General features: G+C 42.9%; 1 protein-coding gene across 17 annotated transcripts in view; it reads left to right on the forward strand.

The window, feature by feature from the left end:
• Window positions 1-20,399, forward strand: part of ptprfb (protein tyrosine phosphatase receptor type Fb) — a 385,507-nt gene that overhangs the window by 228,851 nt on the left and 136,257 nt on the right. For all 17 annotated transcript variants that reach the window (XM_037531027.1, XM_037531033.1, XM_037531030.1 and 14 more), the window contains 2 exons: window positions 10,901-11,170; window positions 18,532-19,113. In XM_037531027.1, the coding sequence (XP_037386924.1) occupies window positions 10,901-11,170; window positions 18,532-19,113 (852 nt within the window). The remainder of the gene's footprint in view (window positions 1-10,900; window positions 11,171-18,531; window positions 19,114-20,399) is intronic.

Here is a 20,399-nt window from a genome sequence, read left to right on the forward strand (position 1 = left end):
TTTCTCCTGCTCTCTCACTCTCACTCTGCTGGCTTTCTCCTGCTCTCTCACTCTCACTCTGCTGGCTTTCTCCTGCTCTCTCACTCTCACTCTGCTGGCTTTCTCCTGCTCTCTCACTCTCACTCTGCTGGCTTTCTCCTGGTCTCTCACTCTCACTCTGCTGGCTTTCTCCTGCTCTCTCACTCTCACTCTGCTGGCTTTCTCCTGCTCTCTCACTCTCACTCTGCTGGCTTTCTCCTGCTCTCTCACTCTCACTCTGCTGGCTTTCTGCTGCTCTCTCACTCTCACTCTGCTGGCTTTCTCCTGCTCTCTCACTCTCACTCTGCTGGCTTTCTCCTGCTCTCTCACTCTCACTCTGCTGGCTTTCTCCTGCTCTCTCACTCTCACTCTGCTGGCTTTCTCCTGCTCTCTCACTCTCACTCTGCTGGCTTTCTCCTGCTCTCTCACTCTCACTCTGCTGGCTTTCTCCTGGTCTCTCACTCTCACTCTGCTGGCTTTCTCCTGCTCTCTCACTCTCACTCTGCTGGCTTTCTCCTGCTCTCTCACTCTCACTCTGCTGGCTTTCTCCTGCTCTCTCACTCTCACTCTGCTGGCTTTCTGCTGCTCTCTCACTCTCACTCTGCTGGCTTTCTCCTGCTCTCTCACTCTCACTCTGCTGGCTTTCTCCTGCTCTCTCACTCTCACTCTGCTGGCTTTCTGCTGCTCTCTCACTCTCACTCTGCTGGCTTTCTCCTGCTCTCTCACTCTCACTCTGCTGGCTTTCTCCTGCTCTCTCACTCTCACTCTGCTGGCTTTCTCCTGCTCTCTCACTCTCACTCTGCTGGCTTTCTCCTGCTCTCTCACTCTCACTCTGCTGGCTTTCTCCTGCTCTCTCACTCTCACTCTGCTGTCATTATCTCCCATCTGTTATTCTGTCAGCGTGTGGCCTTCAAATAACACTGACATATGTAGATGCATATCTCACTACAGATGTACATGCCAGTCAGACGGTGCTCAGTGATGAAATGTCAGTGTGTCATTCATGAGCAGTTCCGTCTGACTGGAATGTGGTGTTCAGTGTAGTTTAACCCTTAGGAGCCGTCATTAGCAGCTTCAATACAGAACATGTTTGTAAATATAAGAGGAGATATTTTATTATGTTATATTATTTTTCAGTTTTTGACATCATTTGAAAACGACTGTTGTTCTTTACATTGTATTTACATTTCAAACACGACTTCTAAGGGTTGAAGTGCCACTGAATGGTTTTAGCTGTGACTGTCACATGAAGTTATATCGAATGCAGTTAAACACATTAAAGGGCCCGTATCACGGAAAAAGACATTTTCCAAGATTCTGTGAAATAAGAGTTCAGTAAAGTCAGTCACTCACCAAGTCCGCATATGGCAGGGCTCACAGCCTAAATGTTAAGAATAGCCACTTTTCCATTCCATTCTTACGAGGCTGAAGCTGCTTCGCATTCACCAGCTTCTTGTTCAGATTTTCCCCTTCTACCTTAAATGGAACCTGAGGAGCCAGATTGTCACCGCTGCACCATTTAAGGTGGAATGGGAGAATTCGAACAAGACACTGGCGAATGAGAAACTGACTTGTGATGTCACAAAATTTACATGCCCACCAATTCATATAACTACAGCAGTTAAGCCCTGCCCACACACATTGAAGTCATAAGGAGTGTTTCAGCCCGCACTGCTTTTTGATTGAGGCACACTACAGGATGGCCAATCAGAACTGAGCTCATGAGCGCGTATTCCAGTCTTAAAGGCACAGTAACAAAACCAGTCTGGGGTGGAGAGAGGTTTAAACTGAGTCACCTAAAAAGGAATTGTGCCTATTTTGGGTACATAAACCACACAAAGCTGGACCTCAGGGGGAAAATATAAGGAGAATGTGAATGTGAGGTATGGGCCCTTTAATGTGTGAGCGAGTAGATGCAGTGAGGTTCACATGCGTTCTGACCAAATGGATTGTGTTCAGGTAGAAGGTGGGTTCTATGCTGACTCATCCAGAACTTCATGGGTTTGTATGCACGTGTGTGTCTGTGCCATCTTCTGTGTTTACATCTATGTTCGATAGATGTTTCCATTATACTGGCCACTGTCAATTCACAGCTGTCTGTTTTCTCTCTGTCTCTCACCTTTGTCTCCATTTGTCTCCATTTAATTTCCATCTCTCCACCTACTCATAAACTCACCTGTCAGAGCCACGCGAAGGTCAGTTTCTTTCACGGGTAACGTCTTTCATTCTCATCCTGCCACAGTGAAGCTGCCCGACCGACGTGACTGCTTTTTTGTTGTTGTTTTGTTTTTCCCCCAGAAGTCTTGCATGAGTCTGAACCTATTTGTCCACATGGACTATTGTTACTTTTTCCTTATGTGCATTAATAAATTCAGTGAATTCAGTATCTCTTACTATAGGTATATATCACTGGCTGATATCGCTGCTGTCAGGATAAAACCATGTTTCTCCATTTTTGTTGTTTTTCAGTTTTTGACATAATTTGAAAGAGCCTGATGTCCTGTACATTCCCTGTAAATTTCAAGATGAGTGGACCAAAAGAAATGGTCAAAAATGACGTAGAAAAACGTTTGGTTCCATTGACTTACATTGAAAGTAAAGGCGGTTTTTTCCTTCTCTTGTAAAGTTCTCTTGTAAGATGTGAGGTTTTGTTCTGACAGCATGTTATTCACCAATAAACTGGACATTTCTATTGCTATTATTGATCCAATATTGCAATTACAGCTAAAGATCACAACCAATACTACACAAATAGAGTGCCTGGTCTAACATCTAATCTAATAACACATAAACGTCTTATTTAGCTGAAATGGTCTAAACTCTATGACCTCCTCTTTCTATTGGATTGTGATTGGTTCCTCGGGGCCTCACGGTTGTAAAAATATAGCACTTTGAAATCGGGTGAATCTTTTTAAATCTTCCAGTAGTTTGTGCTGTTAACTCAAAAAGTATAAATGGTCAGTTATTGATGTTGGACTCAGTTCCAACACGGCTCTGATTATCAGTTATAAAACGTTATATAATTATAATATTATTATAAACCGCCACCACACTTTATCGGTTCTTAAATAAACAGGGCCTATGGAACCACTTTGGCTCCACTGCCCTACATGTATTGACCTATTTTCTCCAAATCTGACCCCCAGAGCCTCCTGATGAGGTCGTATCTGACCCGGAGGCTTCTTGGCCACTTTTTTCATTCATTGATGTTGAAACTCATTACCCTAAAAAAAGGCGCCAGAAATGTTTCTTTGGAACGATGGCGTAGGGGAACCGCATTCAGTTCCCTCTGTTCTCTATAACAGGTTCAATACAGGTTCTCTATAGTACCATAAAAAAATCTGTAACTCATAATATGTTATAACTCATAATAATATGCTATAACTGTATAATAGTATGCTATAATGCTATAATAATGTGCTATAACTCAAAATAATATGCTATAACTCTATAACAATATGCTATAACTCTATAATAGTATGCTATAACGCTATAATAATATGCTATAACTCTATAATAATGTGCTATAACTCTATAATAATATCCTATAACGCTATAATAATGTGCTATAACACATAATATATTATAACGCTATAATAATATGCTATAACGCTATAATAATATGCTATAACTCTATAATAATATGCTATAACTCATAATAATATGCTATAGCTTTATAATATGCTATAACACTATAACAATGTGCTATAACTCTATAATAATTTTATAACGCTATAATAATGTTATAACGCTATAATAATATGCTATACCTCTATAATAATGCTATAGCTCATAATAATATGTAATACAATCAATTTAAAACCTTACACAACATCAGAGAAGAACCATTTAACCGTGCAAAGAACCATTCCTGTGCTCAAATGGTTCTTTGTGTCCATAGTTCTGTTTAAAACCACACACCCACACTTTTATTAAAGGTGTATCAAAAGGAGTTCTATATACACTCTTAAAAACAATGGTTCTTCAAGGGTTCTTTAGTAAAGATAATATTTCTATACAGAACCATAAACACCCAAAGAACCATTTGGGAGTTATCAAGTTCTTTGCATCATGAAAAGGTTTTTCAGATTGATGCCGAATGTGTTGTTTATGGTTCTGTATAGCACCTTTTTTTTTTTAAAAAAAAAGGTTCTACATAGCACCAAAAAGCTTGACATTGTAAAAATGGAAGAACCCTTTTTGGTGCTATATAGAACCACTTTCAAAACAGTTCCAGCTAGAACCATATAAAATGCATCCATCAATCCGAAGAACCTTTTCACCATGCAGAGAATCTTGATAACTCACAAATGGTTCTTTAGGTGTTTATGGTTCTGTACAGAACCACTATCTTTACCGAAGGCACTACTAACGTGTACATGGTACCCTTTATAATTGATGATTTAAGGCCAATTCATGGTTCTACACTTAATCTGCGCTGTAGCCACTGTATAGGTACTGCATTTGGCAATGGCACCAAAAAAGGTTCTTCTGTTGTGACGATTTCAAGCTTGGAACAATAGAAGAACCATTTTTGGTGCCATTTAGAACCATTTTCATAAAGGTTTTATGTAGAACCATTCTCATATGCGGCACATTCTCCATCAATCTGTAGAACCATTCCTCCATGCAACACCCCATTTAAGCATGCCGATGGTTCTGAGTAGAACTCATGGTTCTAAAGTGAACCATTCCCTTTACTAAACAACCTTTTGAAGAACCGTCTTTTTAAAACAGGGACGGCTTGTAATGATAGCAGAACCCTTTTGTGGTGCTTTGTAGAACCTCCACCTGATGTAAAAGGTTCTATACCTAGAACCGATCGTTTAAACCCAAAGGGCTGTTGGAAAGGGTGAATAGACAGAGTTTGACGGCCTATGATTTTGATACGGCTAGTGAAAATCGAGTTTTCTTCGCATGCTATCTAGAGTACGTCCCTCGTTTGGCGTCTCCTTCTTTAAGAACGCATGCAGTTCTTCTGAGTTCTGTCTGTCATCGCTGATGTCTGTCCTTGTTTCCTCTCCTCTGCTTGCTCTCCTCTCATCACCCACTGTGTACGTGCGAAACACTGTCATTAATGTGTAAAACACAAATATTATGCAAGAAATTAGTGTTTAATTAAGAGGAAGTGCTGCCACTTGTTCTTAATCAGCCTGCTGAAGAGCTCGCTGCGTTCCGCGCTGAGGCGATGATGGAGGTGTTTGTTGTGTCTGTGTTTCTAATGTTTTGTTTTGTCTGTGTCATTAATGATTATCACTTTAAACTCTGGAGAACACTGCAGGCTTTGCCCCCCATTTAACCTCCGCTGTCTCTGTATCTGGAAGTGCGGGAGGTTTCGGGGGAGGAAACAGTCCAGAAGATGCTTCAGAACATTGTTCATTCACTTGAATAGGAGTCAAACTATTAACACGGACAGTTACTCAACGAAGCCTCTTTAAGGGCTTGAAAGGGCAACGCCACCAACTTTCTGAAACATCTGCATAATTGAGTGTTTGAGATGTAAACACAGTGATTCCCAGCGAGATGGTTCGGATGTCTTTACAGTGGTGGTGATGGGAACCAGGCGTCGCCATGACTACAACACAGATATAGGCACTTTATTTACCATCCAGAACCAGAAAATCTGTTTTCTTTGGGGATTATTTTGGCTCACAGTGACCTGCATGTATCCTTCCACCATGAATGGAGTTTATTCATGACCATCTCATGTAGGAGCTTTCTGTGAGGGAGCTTTTAGAGGTGGACGTCTGGTTCCTATCACCACCACTGTGAACAGTTCTGACTCAGTAAGGTTCTCTAGAACGGAGCGTTTCCCACCAAACCGCTCTGAACGGCTCTGCTTACATCTCATTCATTCAGGTATGAAGAAATTGGGTGGAATGGAAACCATATGAAATCCATCCATCAATCTGAAGAACCTTTTCACAAGGCGAAGAACTTGATAACTCACAAATGGTTCTTTGGGTGTTCATGGTTCTGTATAGAACCACTATCTTTACTGAAGACACTACTGAAGTGTACAAGTGTAATTGATGATTTAAGGCCAGTTTATGCTTCTGCACTTAATCTACGCTGTGGGTACTGTACAGATGCTGCATTTGGCAGTGGCACCAAAAAAGGTTCTTCTGTCGTGACGATGCCAAGCTTGGAACAATAGAAGACCCATTCATAGCTCTTCGCAGTAATTATCCATTCAGTTATGAAGAAATTGGGTGGAATTCTCCTAGGTGTGATGAAGTGCTTTGTTGTGCTTGACGAATAAAGAGCACCTCAGCCGTTCAGCTCAGACAGGTAACGGCTTCCGCAGGCTGGACACTGAGCTGTGCGAAGTGGAGATGCTTATTGCGATGGTTCATAAACATTGAAATAGCTAAGCAGAAAGCTTTAATAGATAAATGGTTCAAGTAAAAGTAGGACTACTAAGAAATTTATACTCAAACATGTCCCGTGTGCTGTAATTACAGATGTTTTGATCCATTCATTTCCACATCTGTCTCTAAGACCCAGTCCCATTTCTTATTTTCACCCCTACCCCTTGTTTTCGAGGGTCACCCTAACCCCTTGGAACTGAGTTGTAAGGGGCAGTGGTTGAGATCTTCCCTCTGAAATGAGCCCCTCTAATAAAAGAGCATCACTTCATTAACAGCTACCAGCGCCGCTCTGTAGGCGACCCTGCCCGTCTGCAGGGACAGCAGAGGAGGGGAAAGTTCAGCTCCTCACTGCTGGGCTTTAGTTACATTTAGGGATCATACGCCTTCAAAGAGGGGGGCAATTATTTATCATCACCCACCCTAATTCTTCAGTGATATGAAGCTGAAGTCGGATATTCTCCAGATTCTTGTACGGATTTTCCCGTTCCACCTTAAATGAAGCTGCAGTTACATTCTGGCGCTTCACTGTTTAAGGTGGAACGGGAAATGGAGCTAGCTACCTAGTGATACATTTGCATACTATTAGCAATTATTTTGTGATTGTTATGAAGAAAAGGACCAATATAAACGGAAACGACATTGAAGTACGATAATTTAATGATTATCATCATTTTTAACAGAAAATTCTCACATTTGTGGGTTTCCTTTGGTTTCTCGCTCAGCCATCTCACCTGCTTTATCTTTTTTTCTCATATCTCTCCGTTTGAAGTCTCTGAAAAACCTCCGTTTGGAGGGTCGTGTAGCCCCAACACTTCACCCTACCCAGAGGGGTAGGGTTAAGTGGAAGGGGCGAGGGCTGAAATGGGACTGGGCCTGTCTGTGTTGAATCCAATTGGGTTTGGCAGTGTAGAAGCTAAAGGGGGTTATTTTGAATCCTGTGTTGTGTCTGAGTGAAACGAAGGAATCTCCAAAGGCCCCTGTTTGCTTCCTCAAGGCCTTTCTTGTAGTGAAGGCTGGATAAGGAGCATGGCCGTCATGTCTGTCTGGCCATAGTCGCTCTAAAATTGAAAACAGAAACAGTTAATCATTGGTGTCCGTTTCTCCATGAGGCTGCACTGCATTAACGCAGCGGATTTGGCGTCCAGCTGCAGCTTTGTTTCCACGTTTCAAATGAACCGGGAGCAAAGTTCTGCTTGGGCTCGTAATTAAGCCGAGGCTACTTCCAGAACATTCAGCACACAGATAGTCATCCAGATAGATAGATAGAGCCTCTCGGTAGAGAGGAGTAAAGGAGAGGCCCAGTGGGACGCGTGGTGGATCGGCGAAGGTCGTCTTTAACTGCCCGGTCACTCACAAGCTGTTTACCCTCCTTGTTTCCCCTCAAAAAAAGCCAAAGCTTGTTTATTCCAAACTTAAAGTATTTCAGTATCTCTCTCTCTCTCTCTCTCTCTCTCTCTCTCTCTCTATCTCTATCTCTCTCTCTGTCTCTCTCTCTCTCTCTCTCTCTCTCTCTGTCTCTGTCTCTCTCTCTCTCTCTCTCTCTCTCTCTCTCTATCTCTCTCTCTGTCTCTCTCTCTCTCTCTCTCTCTCTCTCTCTCTCTCTCTCTCTTGCTCTCTCTCTCTATCTCTCCTTCTCTCTCTCTCTCTCTCTGTCTCTCTCTCTCTCTTTCTCTCTCTCTCTCTCTCTCTCTCTGTCTCTCTCTCTCTCTCTGTCTCTCTGTCTCTCTCTCTCTCTCTCTCTCTCTCTCTGTCTCTCTCTCTCTCTTTCTCTCTCTGTCTCTCTCTCTCTCTTTCTCTCTCTCTCTCTATCTCTCTCTCTCTCTTGCTCTCTCTCTCTATCTCTCCTTCTCTCTCTCTCTCTCTCTGTCTCTCTCTCTCTCTTTCTCTCTCTCTCTCTCTCTCTCTCTCTCTCTATCTCTCTCTCTCTCTTGCTCTCTCTCTCTATCTCTCCTTCCCTCTCTCTCCTTCCCTCTCTCTCTCTCTTGCTCTCTCTCTCTATCTCTCCTTCCCTCTCTCTCTCTCCCCCTTCTCTCTCTCTGTCTCCTTCCTTCTCTCTCTCTCTCTCTCTCTCTCTCTCTCTCTCTCTTTTCTTACTCACTTCTCTTTCTTTCTCTTGCTCTTTCCTTAATTCTTCTGTCTTTCCTTTATCTTTCTCATTTTTTACTCTCTCTCTCTCTCTCTCTCTCTCTCTCTCTCTCTCTCTCTCTCTGTGGTCCCAGTAAAACGTCACCCTGCTTTTTTTTCGTCTCCATGGGAACCTTTTTAATGTCGGCTTATCTGCATATCAGAGCGAGAGAGAGAGAAGGAAGGAGAGAGAGAGGGGGAGAGAGAGAGAGAGAGAAGGAAGGAGAGAGAGGGGGGGAGAGAGAGAGAGAGGCTGGTGAACAATGTGTGTCCCACGGCCTCTGACAGGGGCTCGATCCAGCAGCAGATTCACCCCCTCACCATCACCACCTCTGACAAAGACCCTGGACACCCACTGCAGCTGCCAGCAGAAACCAGCTCTGCGTCGAATTTACTCGATTTTATAACTTACATCGTTTCCACACAACCGCGTTGTATTACAGGACAGTTACCGCCCGATAAACGAATAATAAAGTAGCTGTGAGAATTAAAGAATCGCGATAATCCGGACGTTTACACACAAGAGAACCAAGTAAATCGAGCTTATCGTGGCTTTTTTCAGTGTCGCTTCTAGCTTGCTTTTTTGAGAAGCACTAACAGTCTGGAGTCGCTTCGGTTGTGTGCTGGAGCTACGAGGCTAATGCAGCTGTAAATAATGGAAGCTATCCTGAAGTCGTCTTAAATCTACTCGATGTGTCTAACCTTCCTCATTTTGAGATTAGTGTAAGTTTTCAGTAGGTATTACTTAAAACAAGTAAAATATTACATAGGTTTTTTAAAATATGACATATTTTACTTGTTTTAAGTGATTTTAGCGAGTCACAGCTTTTCCTTGATGTAGGAAACGTGCTTGAAACACTTACTGGCATCGGTGAATGGGATTCTGTGCATTGTAAGATAAAAAGTTTGTCCTACCGTGTCAGAAACGGCGTAATCCAGTGTGTGAGAGAGCACTGCACACCTCCACACGGTCTGAGGCAAGTGAGATGGCAGGCATGCAGTTAGCATCATGCTAATCAGTAGCTATAGCACTACTTGTTAGCCACATTGGCTACAACTCGACTTACGTCTTAAACCGTAGCGGCTTCTCTAACCAGCTACGAGGCCAGTTCGCAAGTAAACTTATACCTGACTGATTAGCTGCGTGAGAACTGCGTGAATGGGCCGCTCCATAGAAACGTCCTATCAATCAATAGGAGTCAGCGGTGTTACCGATCGTCATCGGTGTTCCACATAATAAAGGAAACACCAGAGACGTTTTTAACGATCAATGCGTTTTACAGCACGGCTGCTACAGAACATCAAACCACACGCTGTCAACCAGGGAACGTCCACTAAAATATGGAATTTAATCCACTTGATTTCTATTTTTTCACAATGACCTCAGAATAAAGTCGGTCACACCGGTGACGTCAGCTAAAAGCTTCATATGAGATCATGAGGTGAATGAGAAGATCTCTGAGGGCTGAGAGACGCAGTGGACTCACCATGAGCTTTTCTTCATAGATCCTCAGAAAACAGGTCAAAGGAGGTCGAGTGACGTCATCGGCGTGACTTTCATTGCGAAATAAGAGATTTTTTGTTGTGCGGTAACACCAGTGACGCGACTCCTGGGGAACTTTCATTATATATATTTTATATTTATTTGGCTTTTGTTTTCTTTGTGATGTTTAATTTATATATACTACAGTCACGTATAAATTACTGTAGTTAAAATTGCAGAAAAACGCTATTTTTTTTTCTTTCTTTCTTTTTTTTCATCAAAATATGCCCTCACCCTTCACGCATGCCTGTGGCGACGAGCTCTTCAGTGGTGAATTCTATATGATTGATTTTAAAACCAATATTGCTAAATTGAAGCTCAAGAAGGTGTAATTCTTAAATATATATGGTTAAATATATAAAATAGTCACACTTGCCTCACATCTTAATCTATAAAAGACTTGCTGGTGTGGTTTCTACCTGCTGAAAAAAAAAACACATAACTACTAAGTGTTTCTGTTTGTTTCTAATGATGTTATAATGTCTTTTTAATGAGTTGACATCACAATGTAAAGGATCCTTTAAGTTAATTACCCATAAGAAAGCAAAACCATTAGTATTAAAACCTGACTGCCCTTTTTCAGCAGGGCTGACACTGTTCAGCAGAGTTTTCTTTAAAACCAGATGGCTATTGATGCTAGTAAGTGTGTTGGCTTGCATTGCTTGTTACGTTAGCATTATAGCTCCAGTACAAAACTAAAGAAGCAGAAGAGAAATGTTTTATTTATTATGAAAATGATTATGATTAGACACGGATGTTCTAATATGCTATATACTATGCGAGGATATGCACAGTTACTTCTTTTCACTGCAGTGTCTCACTTTGGCCTTTATTTTCCCTCCAGTGCGCCGTGTCCCTCCCCGGTTCTCCATCCCACCCATGAACCACGAGGTGATGCCCGGGGGCAGTATAAATCTGACCTGCGTGGCCGTCGGGGCACCCATGCCCTACGTCAAGTGGATGGTGGGGGAGGTGGAACTGACCAAAGAAGAGGAGATGCCGGTGGGCCGGAACGTTCTGGAACTGACCAACATCCGCCAGTCGGCTAACTACACCTGCGTGGCTATTTCCTCTCTGGGCATGATCGAGACCACTGCACAAGTGTCAGTCAAAGGTAAGACCGCTCGGCCTCAGCTTGGCCTGAGTGAGAATCCACGTGCGTAATGACCGGACGCATATCTTCTCCTTGGTAACGTCATTAATTACGTTGCCTGGATGCTGATAGAACAGCTCTTATGCTGTGTTTACATCAGCCCGAGTGCTGCCCCCTTATTCGGTTGGCTGCATATGCGTGTTATGATGGCGTTAACTACTAAATCTAATTCAAGTCTTGCCAAGTCCGTTTTTTTATGCAATTTATACTTAATTTCTTCAAAAATCCAAATCAAACATTTTTATTTAACCATGGATGTTTCCATGTGTGGGTCATTTTATCTGGAGAAAGTGTCACATTCACAGATCATTTTACATGCTTTCAGAAAATAACAAGAATATTAGAAATTATAGAAATTACAAGGATGATGGAGACACTTTAATCAGATAAAGATGCTTAAAAAATGTCTAGAAATAGATTTAATAATCTTTTAATACTCACAATGAGAAACATTAGATCTATTCACTGTATTTAAGATGTTTTCTTGTGATAAAGTATGATTTGAATCAGATTTTTTTAAACCGAAGTTATCACACACCGGTAAACAAAAATATTGCAGATTCGATATGTTTTGTCCTGTGTACATTTTCTCCTCAATATCTCTAGATTCTGTAAATTATGAGGTCATTAATTAGCCGATCAGCTCCTTGCAGGACATGTTTGGTGCCTGAAATGTGCTTTAGTTTTAAGACTGGAACCTGTTTTTGTTTTTAGCTATTTGGCACACTTTAGTCCATATTTATAGACAGCACTGAGTGTGTTTACATGCACTTAAATCCTATAACTGCAGAAAATCAGATTTTGTCAGTAATCTGATCAACATATTTACATGAACTTGAGTAATCAGATAATGGGGGAACTACATGAGTAGGACAGTAATCAGATTTCTGCTTTACTGCCAGCCAATAAACTCACAGAAGAAGACGTGACATGAGCGAATGTGAATCTCTTTTTTAAAACATCGCGCCGCTTTCCCTGAAAATATGAACAAACACCATCTAGAAGATGGACATATTTAAATCGATCATTTCGTCAAGAGACGCAGCAAAACGATTTTGGAGCGATGCTGCTCGCTTATTTCCGGTACCGCCGTCTGTTTTCGCTCATGCTCAGACTGAGAAATCAGAGTAAGAGTTCACATGCGCTTAGAAATCTGATTACTGAGCTAAAATCCAGCCTCTTTATCGGATTCTTAAGCAGATCTGCTGCTGACAGAAGGGTACAAGTGCAATACACACATTCTGTGCAATATCTGTAATTGTCACTGTGCAATATCTACAGTTTCTGTGTGATGTCCAGACATTACCTGCACAGAAATGTGCAATATCCATACAACCGCATGTGTAAACTGTACATTTGTACAGTTTCTTAATTCTATTTTTATTTTTTTATATTTTTCTGCTAACAGATGCCTTGTTTATTTCTATAGTAAATCTTATATTTTATAGATTAAGAGACCCTTATTAGCCCCACAATGGGGAAGTTTCACCCCCACATTTAACCCATCCGTGAAGTGAAACACCACATACACACTAGTGAGCACACACACTAGGGGGCAGTGAGCGGTGCCCGGAGCGGTGGGCAGCCCAATCCGCAGCGCCCGGGGAGCAGTTGGGGGTTAGGTGTCTTGCTCAAGGGCACCTCAGTCACGTGCTGTCGGCTCTGGAGATCGAACTGGCGACCTTCCGGTCACGAGGCTGGTTCCCTAACCTCCAGCCCACGACTGCCCCATTGTATGATGCACATCTTTGTCTACTTACTGCTCTTTATCTGCTTACTGTGTATTCTGCTGTAACAGTGTAAATTTCCCCCAGTGGGACAATAAAAGTCTGTCTTATCTTATTTCTAGACCTAACTCCAATCTAAGAAATCAGATAACTGCAGAAATCCGATTATGATCGGATTATTGAGTGCATGTAAACACAGTGTGTCATACAGTGTCTATTAGTCTAGTAAAGATGACTGAATGACTTTGAGGCACGTATGAGATGATTTAGGCACGATGATAGTTACAAATTAGCTCCATTAGCTTCGTGGCTCCAGTGCAAAACTAAAGAAGCAAACTTCAGATGCCAAACTTGTCTTGGCTGATCGACTGCATTTGCAGCAGTGGGCTGGGTGTCAGCTTATTGTTCCTTTAAAAACAGAGATACTGATATTTTTCAGACGGCACAGTTGGTTCTTTAGGTCCCCCAGGTACTGACCTGTTTAAGAGTCTGGTCAGATATGGCTAAAAAACATCCGGCCCTCGTTCTGTGTTGATTGTGAGCTTTTGGGACTTCCTGCCTTTCTACTGTGGACCTTCTGGAGAAAATGAAAAGCCTCGCTTGCTCTTTAGATTATTCCGAGCATGTGTTTACCCAGAGATGCTGTCTGGAACAAGCTGGGTGGGTTCTGGTCCCACCAGACCTTTCAGAGTCCAACCAAACGCTGTTCAGCGTCCCACAGCCCCCCCGCAGACTCGGCCTGCGTTATCAACCGCTGCCTCTATTGATTGCACTTTGCACTTCGCCAATCAATGTGGACTTGCTGAATGTCACAGACATTTATCAGGAGGCTAGCGGATAATCTTAGCGTTAGCCCGGCGGTGCTGATGTTGTGAGCTTACATGTTCTCACCTGTGTTCACTGTCTTTCATCTCTCATCCCTCAGTTTGTCAGCGTTTGGTTTCCTGAATGCAGTGTTGCACAGAGCTGTGTGTACAGTACTGTAACAAGTTAGTTTATAGTAAAGTTAAGCTAATTTGTCTCAGTACTGTACACACAGCTCTGTGTCTCCATGCGGTTATCTGATTGTTCAAATGGTCACGTAAGCAGTCGATTTCTTAGATCGGAGTAAGGTCTAGAAATCTGATTAAGAATCCGATAAAGAGGCTGGATTTTAGCTCAGTAATCCGATTTCTCGGTGCTGTGAGCTCTTACTCTGATTTCTTTCGGATGTCTCAGTCTAGGCATGAGCGAAAACAGGCGGCGGTACCGGAAATAAGTGAGCAGCGTCGCCGCGAGACGCAGCGACACTGAAACCAAATATATTCTTGAAGAAACTAAGGATTTAAATATTCTTCATCTTCTAGATGATGCGTGTTCATATTTTCAGGTAAAGCGGCGCAATGTTATAAAAAAGCCGCGGCATGAAGTTTGAGTTTTACATCACGTCGTCTTCTGTGAGTTTTTGAGAGCGGCTCATATTCAAAAAGCGCTGGTCAAATCACTGTATAACTTATTATTAAAATGTCAAGTTTAATTAAAAAAATTAAAGTTTAGCTTCTTAAAATCGGTATCGATTGCAACGCTTGTTAGGGATGCATCGATACCAATACAGGTATCGAGTATCAGGACGATATTGTGCTCATGTACTCGAAGTCGTATCCGATACCAGCTGACACCGTGTGACATGAGCCGAGTGTAGCTGCTGCACTAATGAACGAACGACTCAAGCTGGCAGTGAACGAAGACGCAAAGGGTTCTTTGCGTGTTTGGGGTTCCATATAGAACCGTTTTCTTAACTACAGACCCCCTGAAAAGCCAACATTTTAAAAGTGACTATAAAAGAAGTACGCTTGGTTCCCTGAAGAACCTTTCAGTGGACAGTTCTATATAGAAACTTTTTTGAAAAGGGTTCTATGCAGCACCCAAAAAGGCTCTTCTGTTGTTACAGGCTTGACATCGAAACTATAGAAGAACCCTTTTTGGTACTATATAAAACCCATTTCGAAAAGGTTCTGTACACAACCTTATAAAACGCATTCACCATCAATCTAAAGAACTCGATGGTTCTATTCAGCAACCAAAGGGTTCTTCTATAGTTACAATATCAAGCCTGTAACAACAGAAGAACCCTTTTTGGTGGTATGTAGAACCCCTTTCAAAGAAAGTTCTATATAGAACCATATAAAACACATTCTCCATTAGCCTCAAGAACTCTTTTTTGAAAATGGTTCTATATAGCACCCAAAAGGGTTCTTCTATTGTTTCAGGCTTGACATGGTAAATATAGAAGAACCCTTTTTGGGGCTATATAGGAAAGGGTTTTAAATAGAACCATATTAAACATGTTCTCCATCAATCTGAAGAACACTTTAATGATGCCGAGAACCTTTTAATAATGCAAAGGATTCTCTCAGTGTTTGTTTCTATGTAGAATGATTTCCTTTACTAAAGAACCCTTGAAGAACCGTCTTTATTAAGTGTGTATTCAAAGGTTTGGAGCTATGTGTGGAGTGATACTGTGGGTTTGTGCTGTCCGTTCTGTTTGTGTGGGTTCCTGTGTGTAGATGTGTGTCTGACACACACCGTGTCTGTTGCATTTGTCGGTTCACTGCAGTCTTTTTCACTGTTTTCTCTCTGTTGTTTCTCACTTTCATCTCCATCTGTAAATCCAACCTCCATCTAGCCAACCACTCAGAAACTCACCTCTCAGGTTGGTTTCTTCCACTGTTAACCCTTTTCATTCACTTTGCATCGACCTGTTCTGACCTGTGTTGACCTTTCCTCTCCAAATCTGACCTTTAAATCAGGCGTAACATCATGACCACCTCCTCGTTTCTACGCTCACTGTCCACTTTATCAGCTCCACTGACTGTATAGCTGCACTCTGTAGTTCTACAGTTACAGACTGTAGTCCATCTGTTTCTCTAATACTCTGTTACCCTGTTCTTCAGTGGTCAGGACCCCCATGGACCCTCACAGAGCAGGTACTATTTGGGTGGTGGATCATTCTCAGCACTGCAGTAACACTGACGTGGTGGTAGTGTATTGGTGTGTGTTGCGCTGGTATGAGTGGATCAGACACAGCAGTGCTACTGAAGTTTTTAAACACCTCAGTGGACTGAGCTGGACTGAGAATAGTCCACCAACCAAAAATATCCAGCCGACAGCGTCCTGTGGGCAGCGTCCTGTGACCACTGATGAAGGACTAGAGCATGACCAACACAACTGTGCAGCAGCAGATGAGCTGTCGTCTCTGACTTTACATCTACAAGGTGGGCCGACAAGGTAGGAGTGTCTAATAGAGTGGACAGTGAGTGGACACAGTGTTTAAAAACTCCAGCAGCACTGCTGTGCCTGATCCACTCAGACCAGCGCAACACACACTATAACACCACCACCACATCAGTGCTACTGCAGTGCTGAGAATGACCCACCACCCAAATAGTACCAGCTCTGTGAGGGTCCATGGGGGTCCTGACCACTGAAGAACAGGGTAACAGAGTATCAGAGAAACAGATGGACTACAGTCTGTAACTGTAGAACTACAAAGTGCAGCTATGCGGTAAGTGGAGCTGATCAAATGGACAATGAACGAAGAAACAAGGAGGTGGTCAGAATGTTATGCCTGACCGGTGTACATTTCCCTTCCACAATGACTTCTTTTTGAGTTAATTGACCCTGTAATGGTAAGTTAACCGTGAGTTGTTGTTGTTGTTCTTTACTTGCTTTCTGTCGGTTTCCCTCAACTTTCCCTCAGAGCTAAACCAGACGTCGTTACAGACTCAGACTCGGTCAGCATTATCAGCCGCGGCCTCTATTGATTACACTTTGCACCTCGCCAATCAATATGGACTCAGAGAATGTCACAGACGTTTATCTGGAGGCTAGAAGCTAAATCTTAGACACAATGATGAGACGGCACAGACTGTCTGTCTGTCTGTCTGCCTGTCTGTCTGTCTGTCAGCCTGTCTGTCTGCAAATGAGATCTTAGCAAGGAAAAACATCTTAAATGTAGTTAGTCTATCTGATATTTCTCATTATGCTTTCGGTCATTCGGCGCCGTTTTTTCCCTGTTACCACTCTCCTCTTCCTCAGCCCCTCAGACAGCACCACTGTGCCGTAACGTTAGTCCCTGGAGGCAGGAAAAGTCCCTGAGTACCAACACTAAACTAAACTGTGGTTGGTTAACACCTCTGCCTTCTACGCTGTAGACTGGGGTTCAATCCCCACCTGGGTCAGCACCCCACACTATACCAATAAGGGTCCTTGGGCAAGACTCCTAACACCACCTTTGCCTACCTGTATAAAAATGCTCAAACTGTAAGTCGCTCTGGATAAGAGTGTCTGCCAAAATGCCATAAATGTAAACTAAACTAAACGCCAGTAAACCGTGAACAGCCAATATTTCAAACCGGACTCTCGTTTAAAGAGCCAGAGTGTTTACACAGCTAGCCCTCGAGCTCAATGAGTTACAAACGCAGCTGGTCGGGTCGCGTGAGACGAGCGAACCGCCAAACTTTCACCACAGGAACCATTTCTAGAGACCTGCAAACACAAACATGTTCAATACTTTACACAAATACAATCAAAACGGTGAAGTCAGAAGTCGAGGAGTAGCTTCGATTTGTGAAGTCGTCGGTCAGCAGAAAACGGCCGCTCCATCTGCCACGTTTATCTAACCGAAGCGATGGAACCAGAGAACCCGTAGCGAGGAGAATTCCCGCTCTCTGCAATGTCTTCCAGGTTTCTCAGACACAAGAGGGCGCTCCTGAGCGAGTCCAAAATGAATGGGTTGATATGGAGCCTTTGAGCAAAATCATAGTTTATAAATGCTGAAACATTTTTAAAAGTAAAAGAATGCGGCCATTTCCTGAAACACTGAATATAGTGAAGCATTTTAACGCCGCTATTATATTTAAGAGCTTTTAAACTCGAGTTATTGGAGTTTAAAACGGCGCCTCATGTAGGTTCATGATGTCAGTGAGCGCGAACAGCCAAGGAGGTGCTCCATTCGCCCGTCAATCATCACACTCTAGCAGTAAAGCACGCCTCCTGCTGCCCGAAACCCGTTTGCTGTAAAAAAAAAAAAATATATATATAGGCGAGTTTTATTTGTTGTTTTTAGTGAAATTCATCCTTCTACTTTCTAAACTTAAAGAAACGAGTGATTAGAAGCTATTTTAACTTTGTCGTTTTTAGCCGTTGAGCTCCGTTCACTCCCACTCGCTCGCGGGCGCCCTCTCCTGTTTAGCAGTCCTGTTTTTGATATAACAGGGGAAATAGGAAGTGGCCAGGCTCCTCAGAAAGCAGCTCTGATGGACCTCTCGGCTGGTGAGCAGGTGGGTAATGTTGTGGGATTGCCTTTGGATACGTGCGATTCAGATTTGGTCCAAATAAAGCACCTTAGAAGGCAGCTGACTTATGCTGCCTTCTGAATGGGATAGCCTTCGAGTTTGGGAGCACAAATGCTGCCTTAGAGTGCTGCCTACTTAGATAGCTGCCTCCCAATTGGAATGCACCAAAACTTTTACAGCGCATCCAACAAACATGCACGCTCACCACCTACTCCAGGGACTCTGCACTGACCACCTCTCTCTCTTTTTAACCCTTTAGCTCTCCCCAAACCTCCTACATCGCTGACCGTGACAGAGACGACGGCCACCAGCGTCACTCTGACCTGGGACTCTGGTAACCCTGAGCCCGTTTCCTATTATATGATCCAGTATCGCTCCAAAGCCACCGACAACAGCTTCCAGGAAGTGGACGGAGTGGCCACGACCCGCTACAGCATCGGGGGTCTCAGCCCTTACTCGGAGTACGAGTTCAGGGTCATGGCAGTCAATAACATCGGCCGAGGGCCGCCCAGTGACCCCGTGGAGACTCGTACGGGCGAGCAGGCGCCCTCCTCTCCGCCACTCAGTGTCCAGGCCCGCATGCTGAGCGCTAGCACCATGCTGGTCCAGTGGGAACCTCCAGAGGAACCGAACGGGCAGATCAGAGGATACAGGATCTATTACACCACCGACCCGGACGGCCAGCTCAGTGCCTGGCACAAACACAACACCGACGACAGCCGACTCACCACCATCTCCGGCCTCATCACCGACGTCACCTACAGCCTCAGAGTGCTGGGCTTTACTTCTGTGGGCGATGGACCTCCGTCTGACGTCCTACAGGTCAAGACACAGCAAGGAGGTGAGCTTCTCTGGCCGGGACGCGTCCGTATTCAGCTGTTTCAGTGAAAGCATAATCATACGTAATCACAGAACATTGTTGAAGCTGTTATTGCTAAAGTTTAGCTAGTACTTACATCGCTAAGGTTTAGCTAATACTTACAGTGCTAAGGTTTAGCTAGTACTTACAGTGCTAAGGTTTAGCTAGTACTTGCATTGCTAAGGTTTAGCTAGTACTTACATTGCTAAGGTTTAGCTAATACTTACAGTGCTAAGGTTTAGCTAGTACTTACATTGCTAAGGTTTAGCTAATACTTACAGTGCTAAGGTTTAGCTAGGACTTACAGTGCTAAGGTTTAGCTAGTACTTGCATTGCTAAGGTTTAGCTAGTACTTACATTGCTAAGGTTTAGCTAGTACTTACAGTGCTAAGGTTTAGCTAGTACTTGCATTGCTAAGGTTTAGCTAGTACTTGCATTGCTAAGGTTTAGCTAGTACTTGCATTGCTAAGGTTTAGTTAGTACTTACAGTGCTAAGGTTTAGCTAGTACTTACAGTGCTAAGGTTTAGCTAGTACTTACATTGCTAAAGTTTAGCTAGTACTTACATTGCTAAAGTTTAGCTAGTACTTACATTGCTAAGGTTTAGCTAGTACTTGCATTGGTAAAGTTTAGCTAGTACTTACATTGTTAAAGTTTAGCTAGTGCTTACATTGTTAAAGTTTAGCTAGTACTTACATTGCTAAGGTTTAGCTAGTACTTGCATTGCTAAGGTTTAGCTAGTACTTGCATTGGTAAAGTTTAGCTAGTACTTACATTGTTAAAGTTTAGCTAGTGCTTACATTGTTAAAGTTTAGCTAGTACTTACATTGCTAAGGTTTAGCTAGTACTTACATTGTTAAAGTTTAGCTAGTACTTACATTGCTAAGGTTTAGCTAGTACTTGCATTGCTAAGGTTTAGCTAGTACTTACATTGCTAAGGTTTAGCTAGTACTTGCATTGCTAAGGTTTAGCTAGTACTTGCATTGGTAAAGTTTAGCTAGTACTTACATTGTTAAAGTTTAGCTAGTGCTTACATTGTTAAAGTTTAGCTAGTACTTGCATTGCTAAGGTTTAGATAACATTTACATTGCTGATGTTTAGCTAATGTTACCATGGTAACATTTAGCTAATGTTTAGCTAGCATTTCCGTGGCTAACGTTTCCCTGCTGACGCAGACCAGCGTGCGTTCCAAGCTGGTCCAAACTGGTGTTTGCTGGCCTGGAACTGGTTTAGCTGGTCACCCAGTCGCGTAGGAGCACCCAGAACACA

This window comes from Pygocentrus nattereri, chromosome 19 (assembly GCF_015220715.1).
Source record: "Pygocentrus nattereri isolate fPygNat1 chromosome 19, fPygNat1.pri, whole genome shotgun sequence".
In the NCBI taxonomy this organism is placed as follows: Eukaryota; Metazoa; Chordata; class Actinopteri; order Characiformes; family Serrasalmidae; genus Pygocentrus; species Pygocentrus nattereri.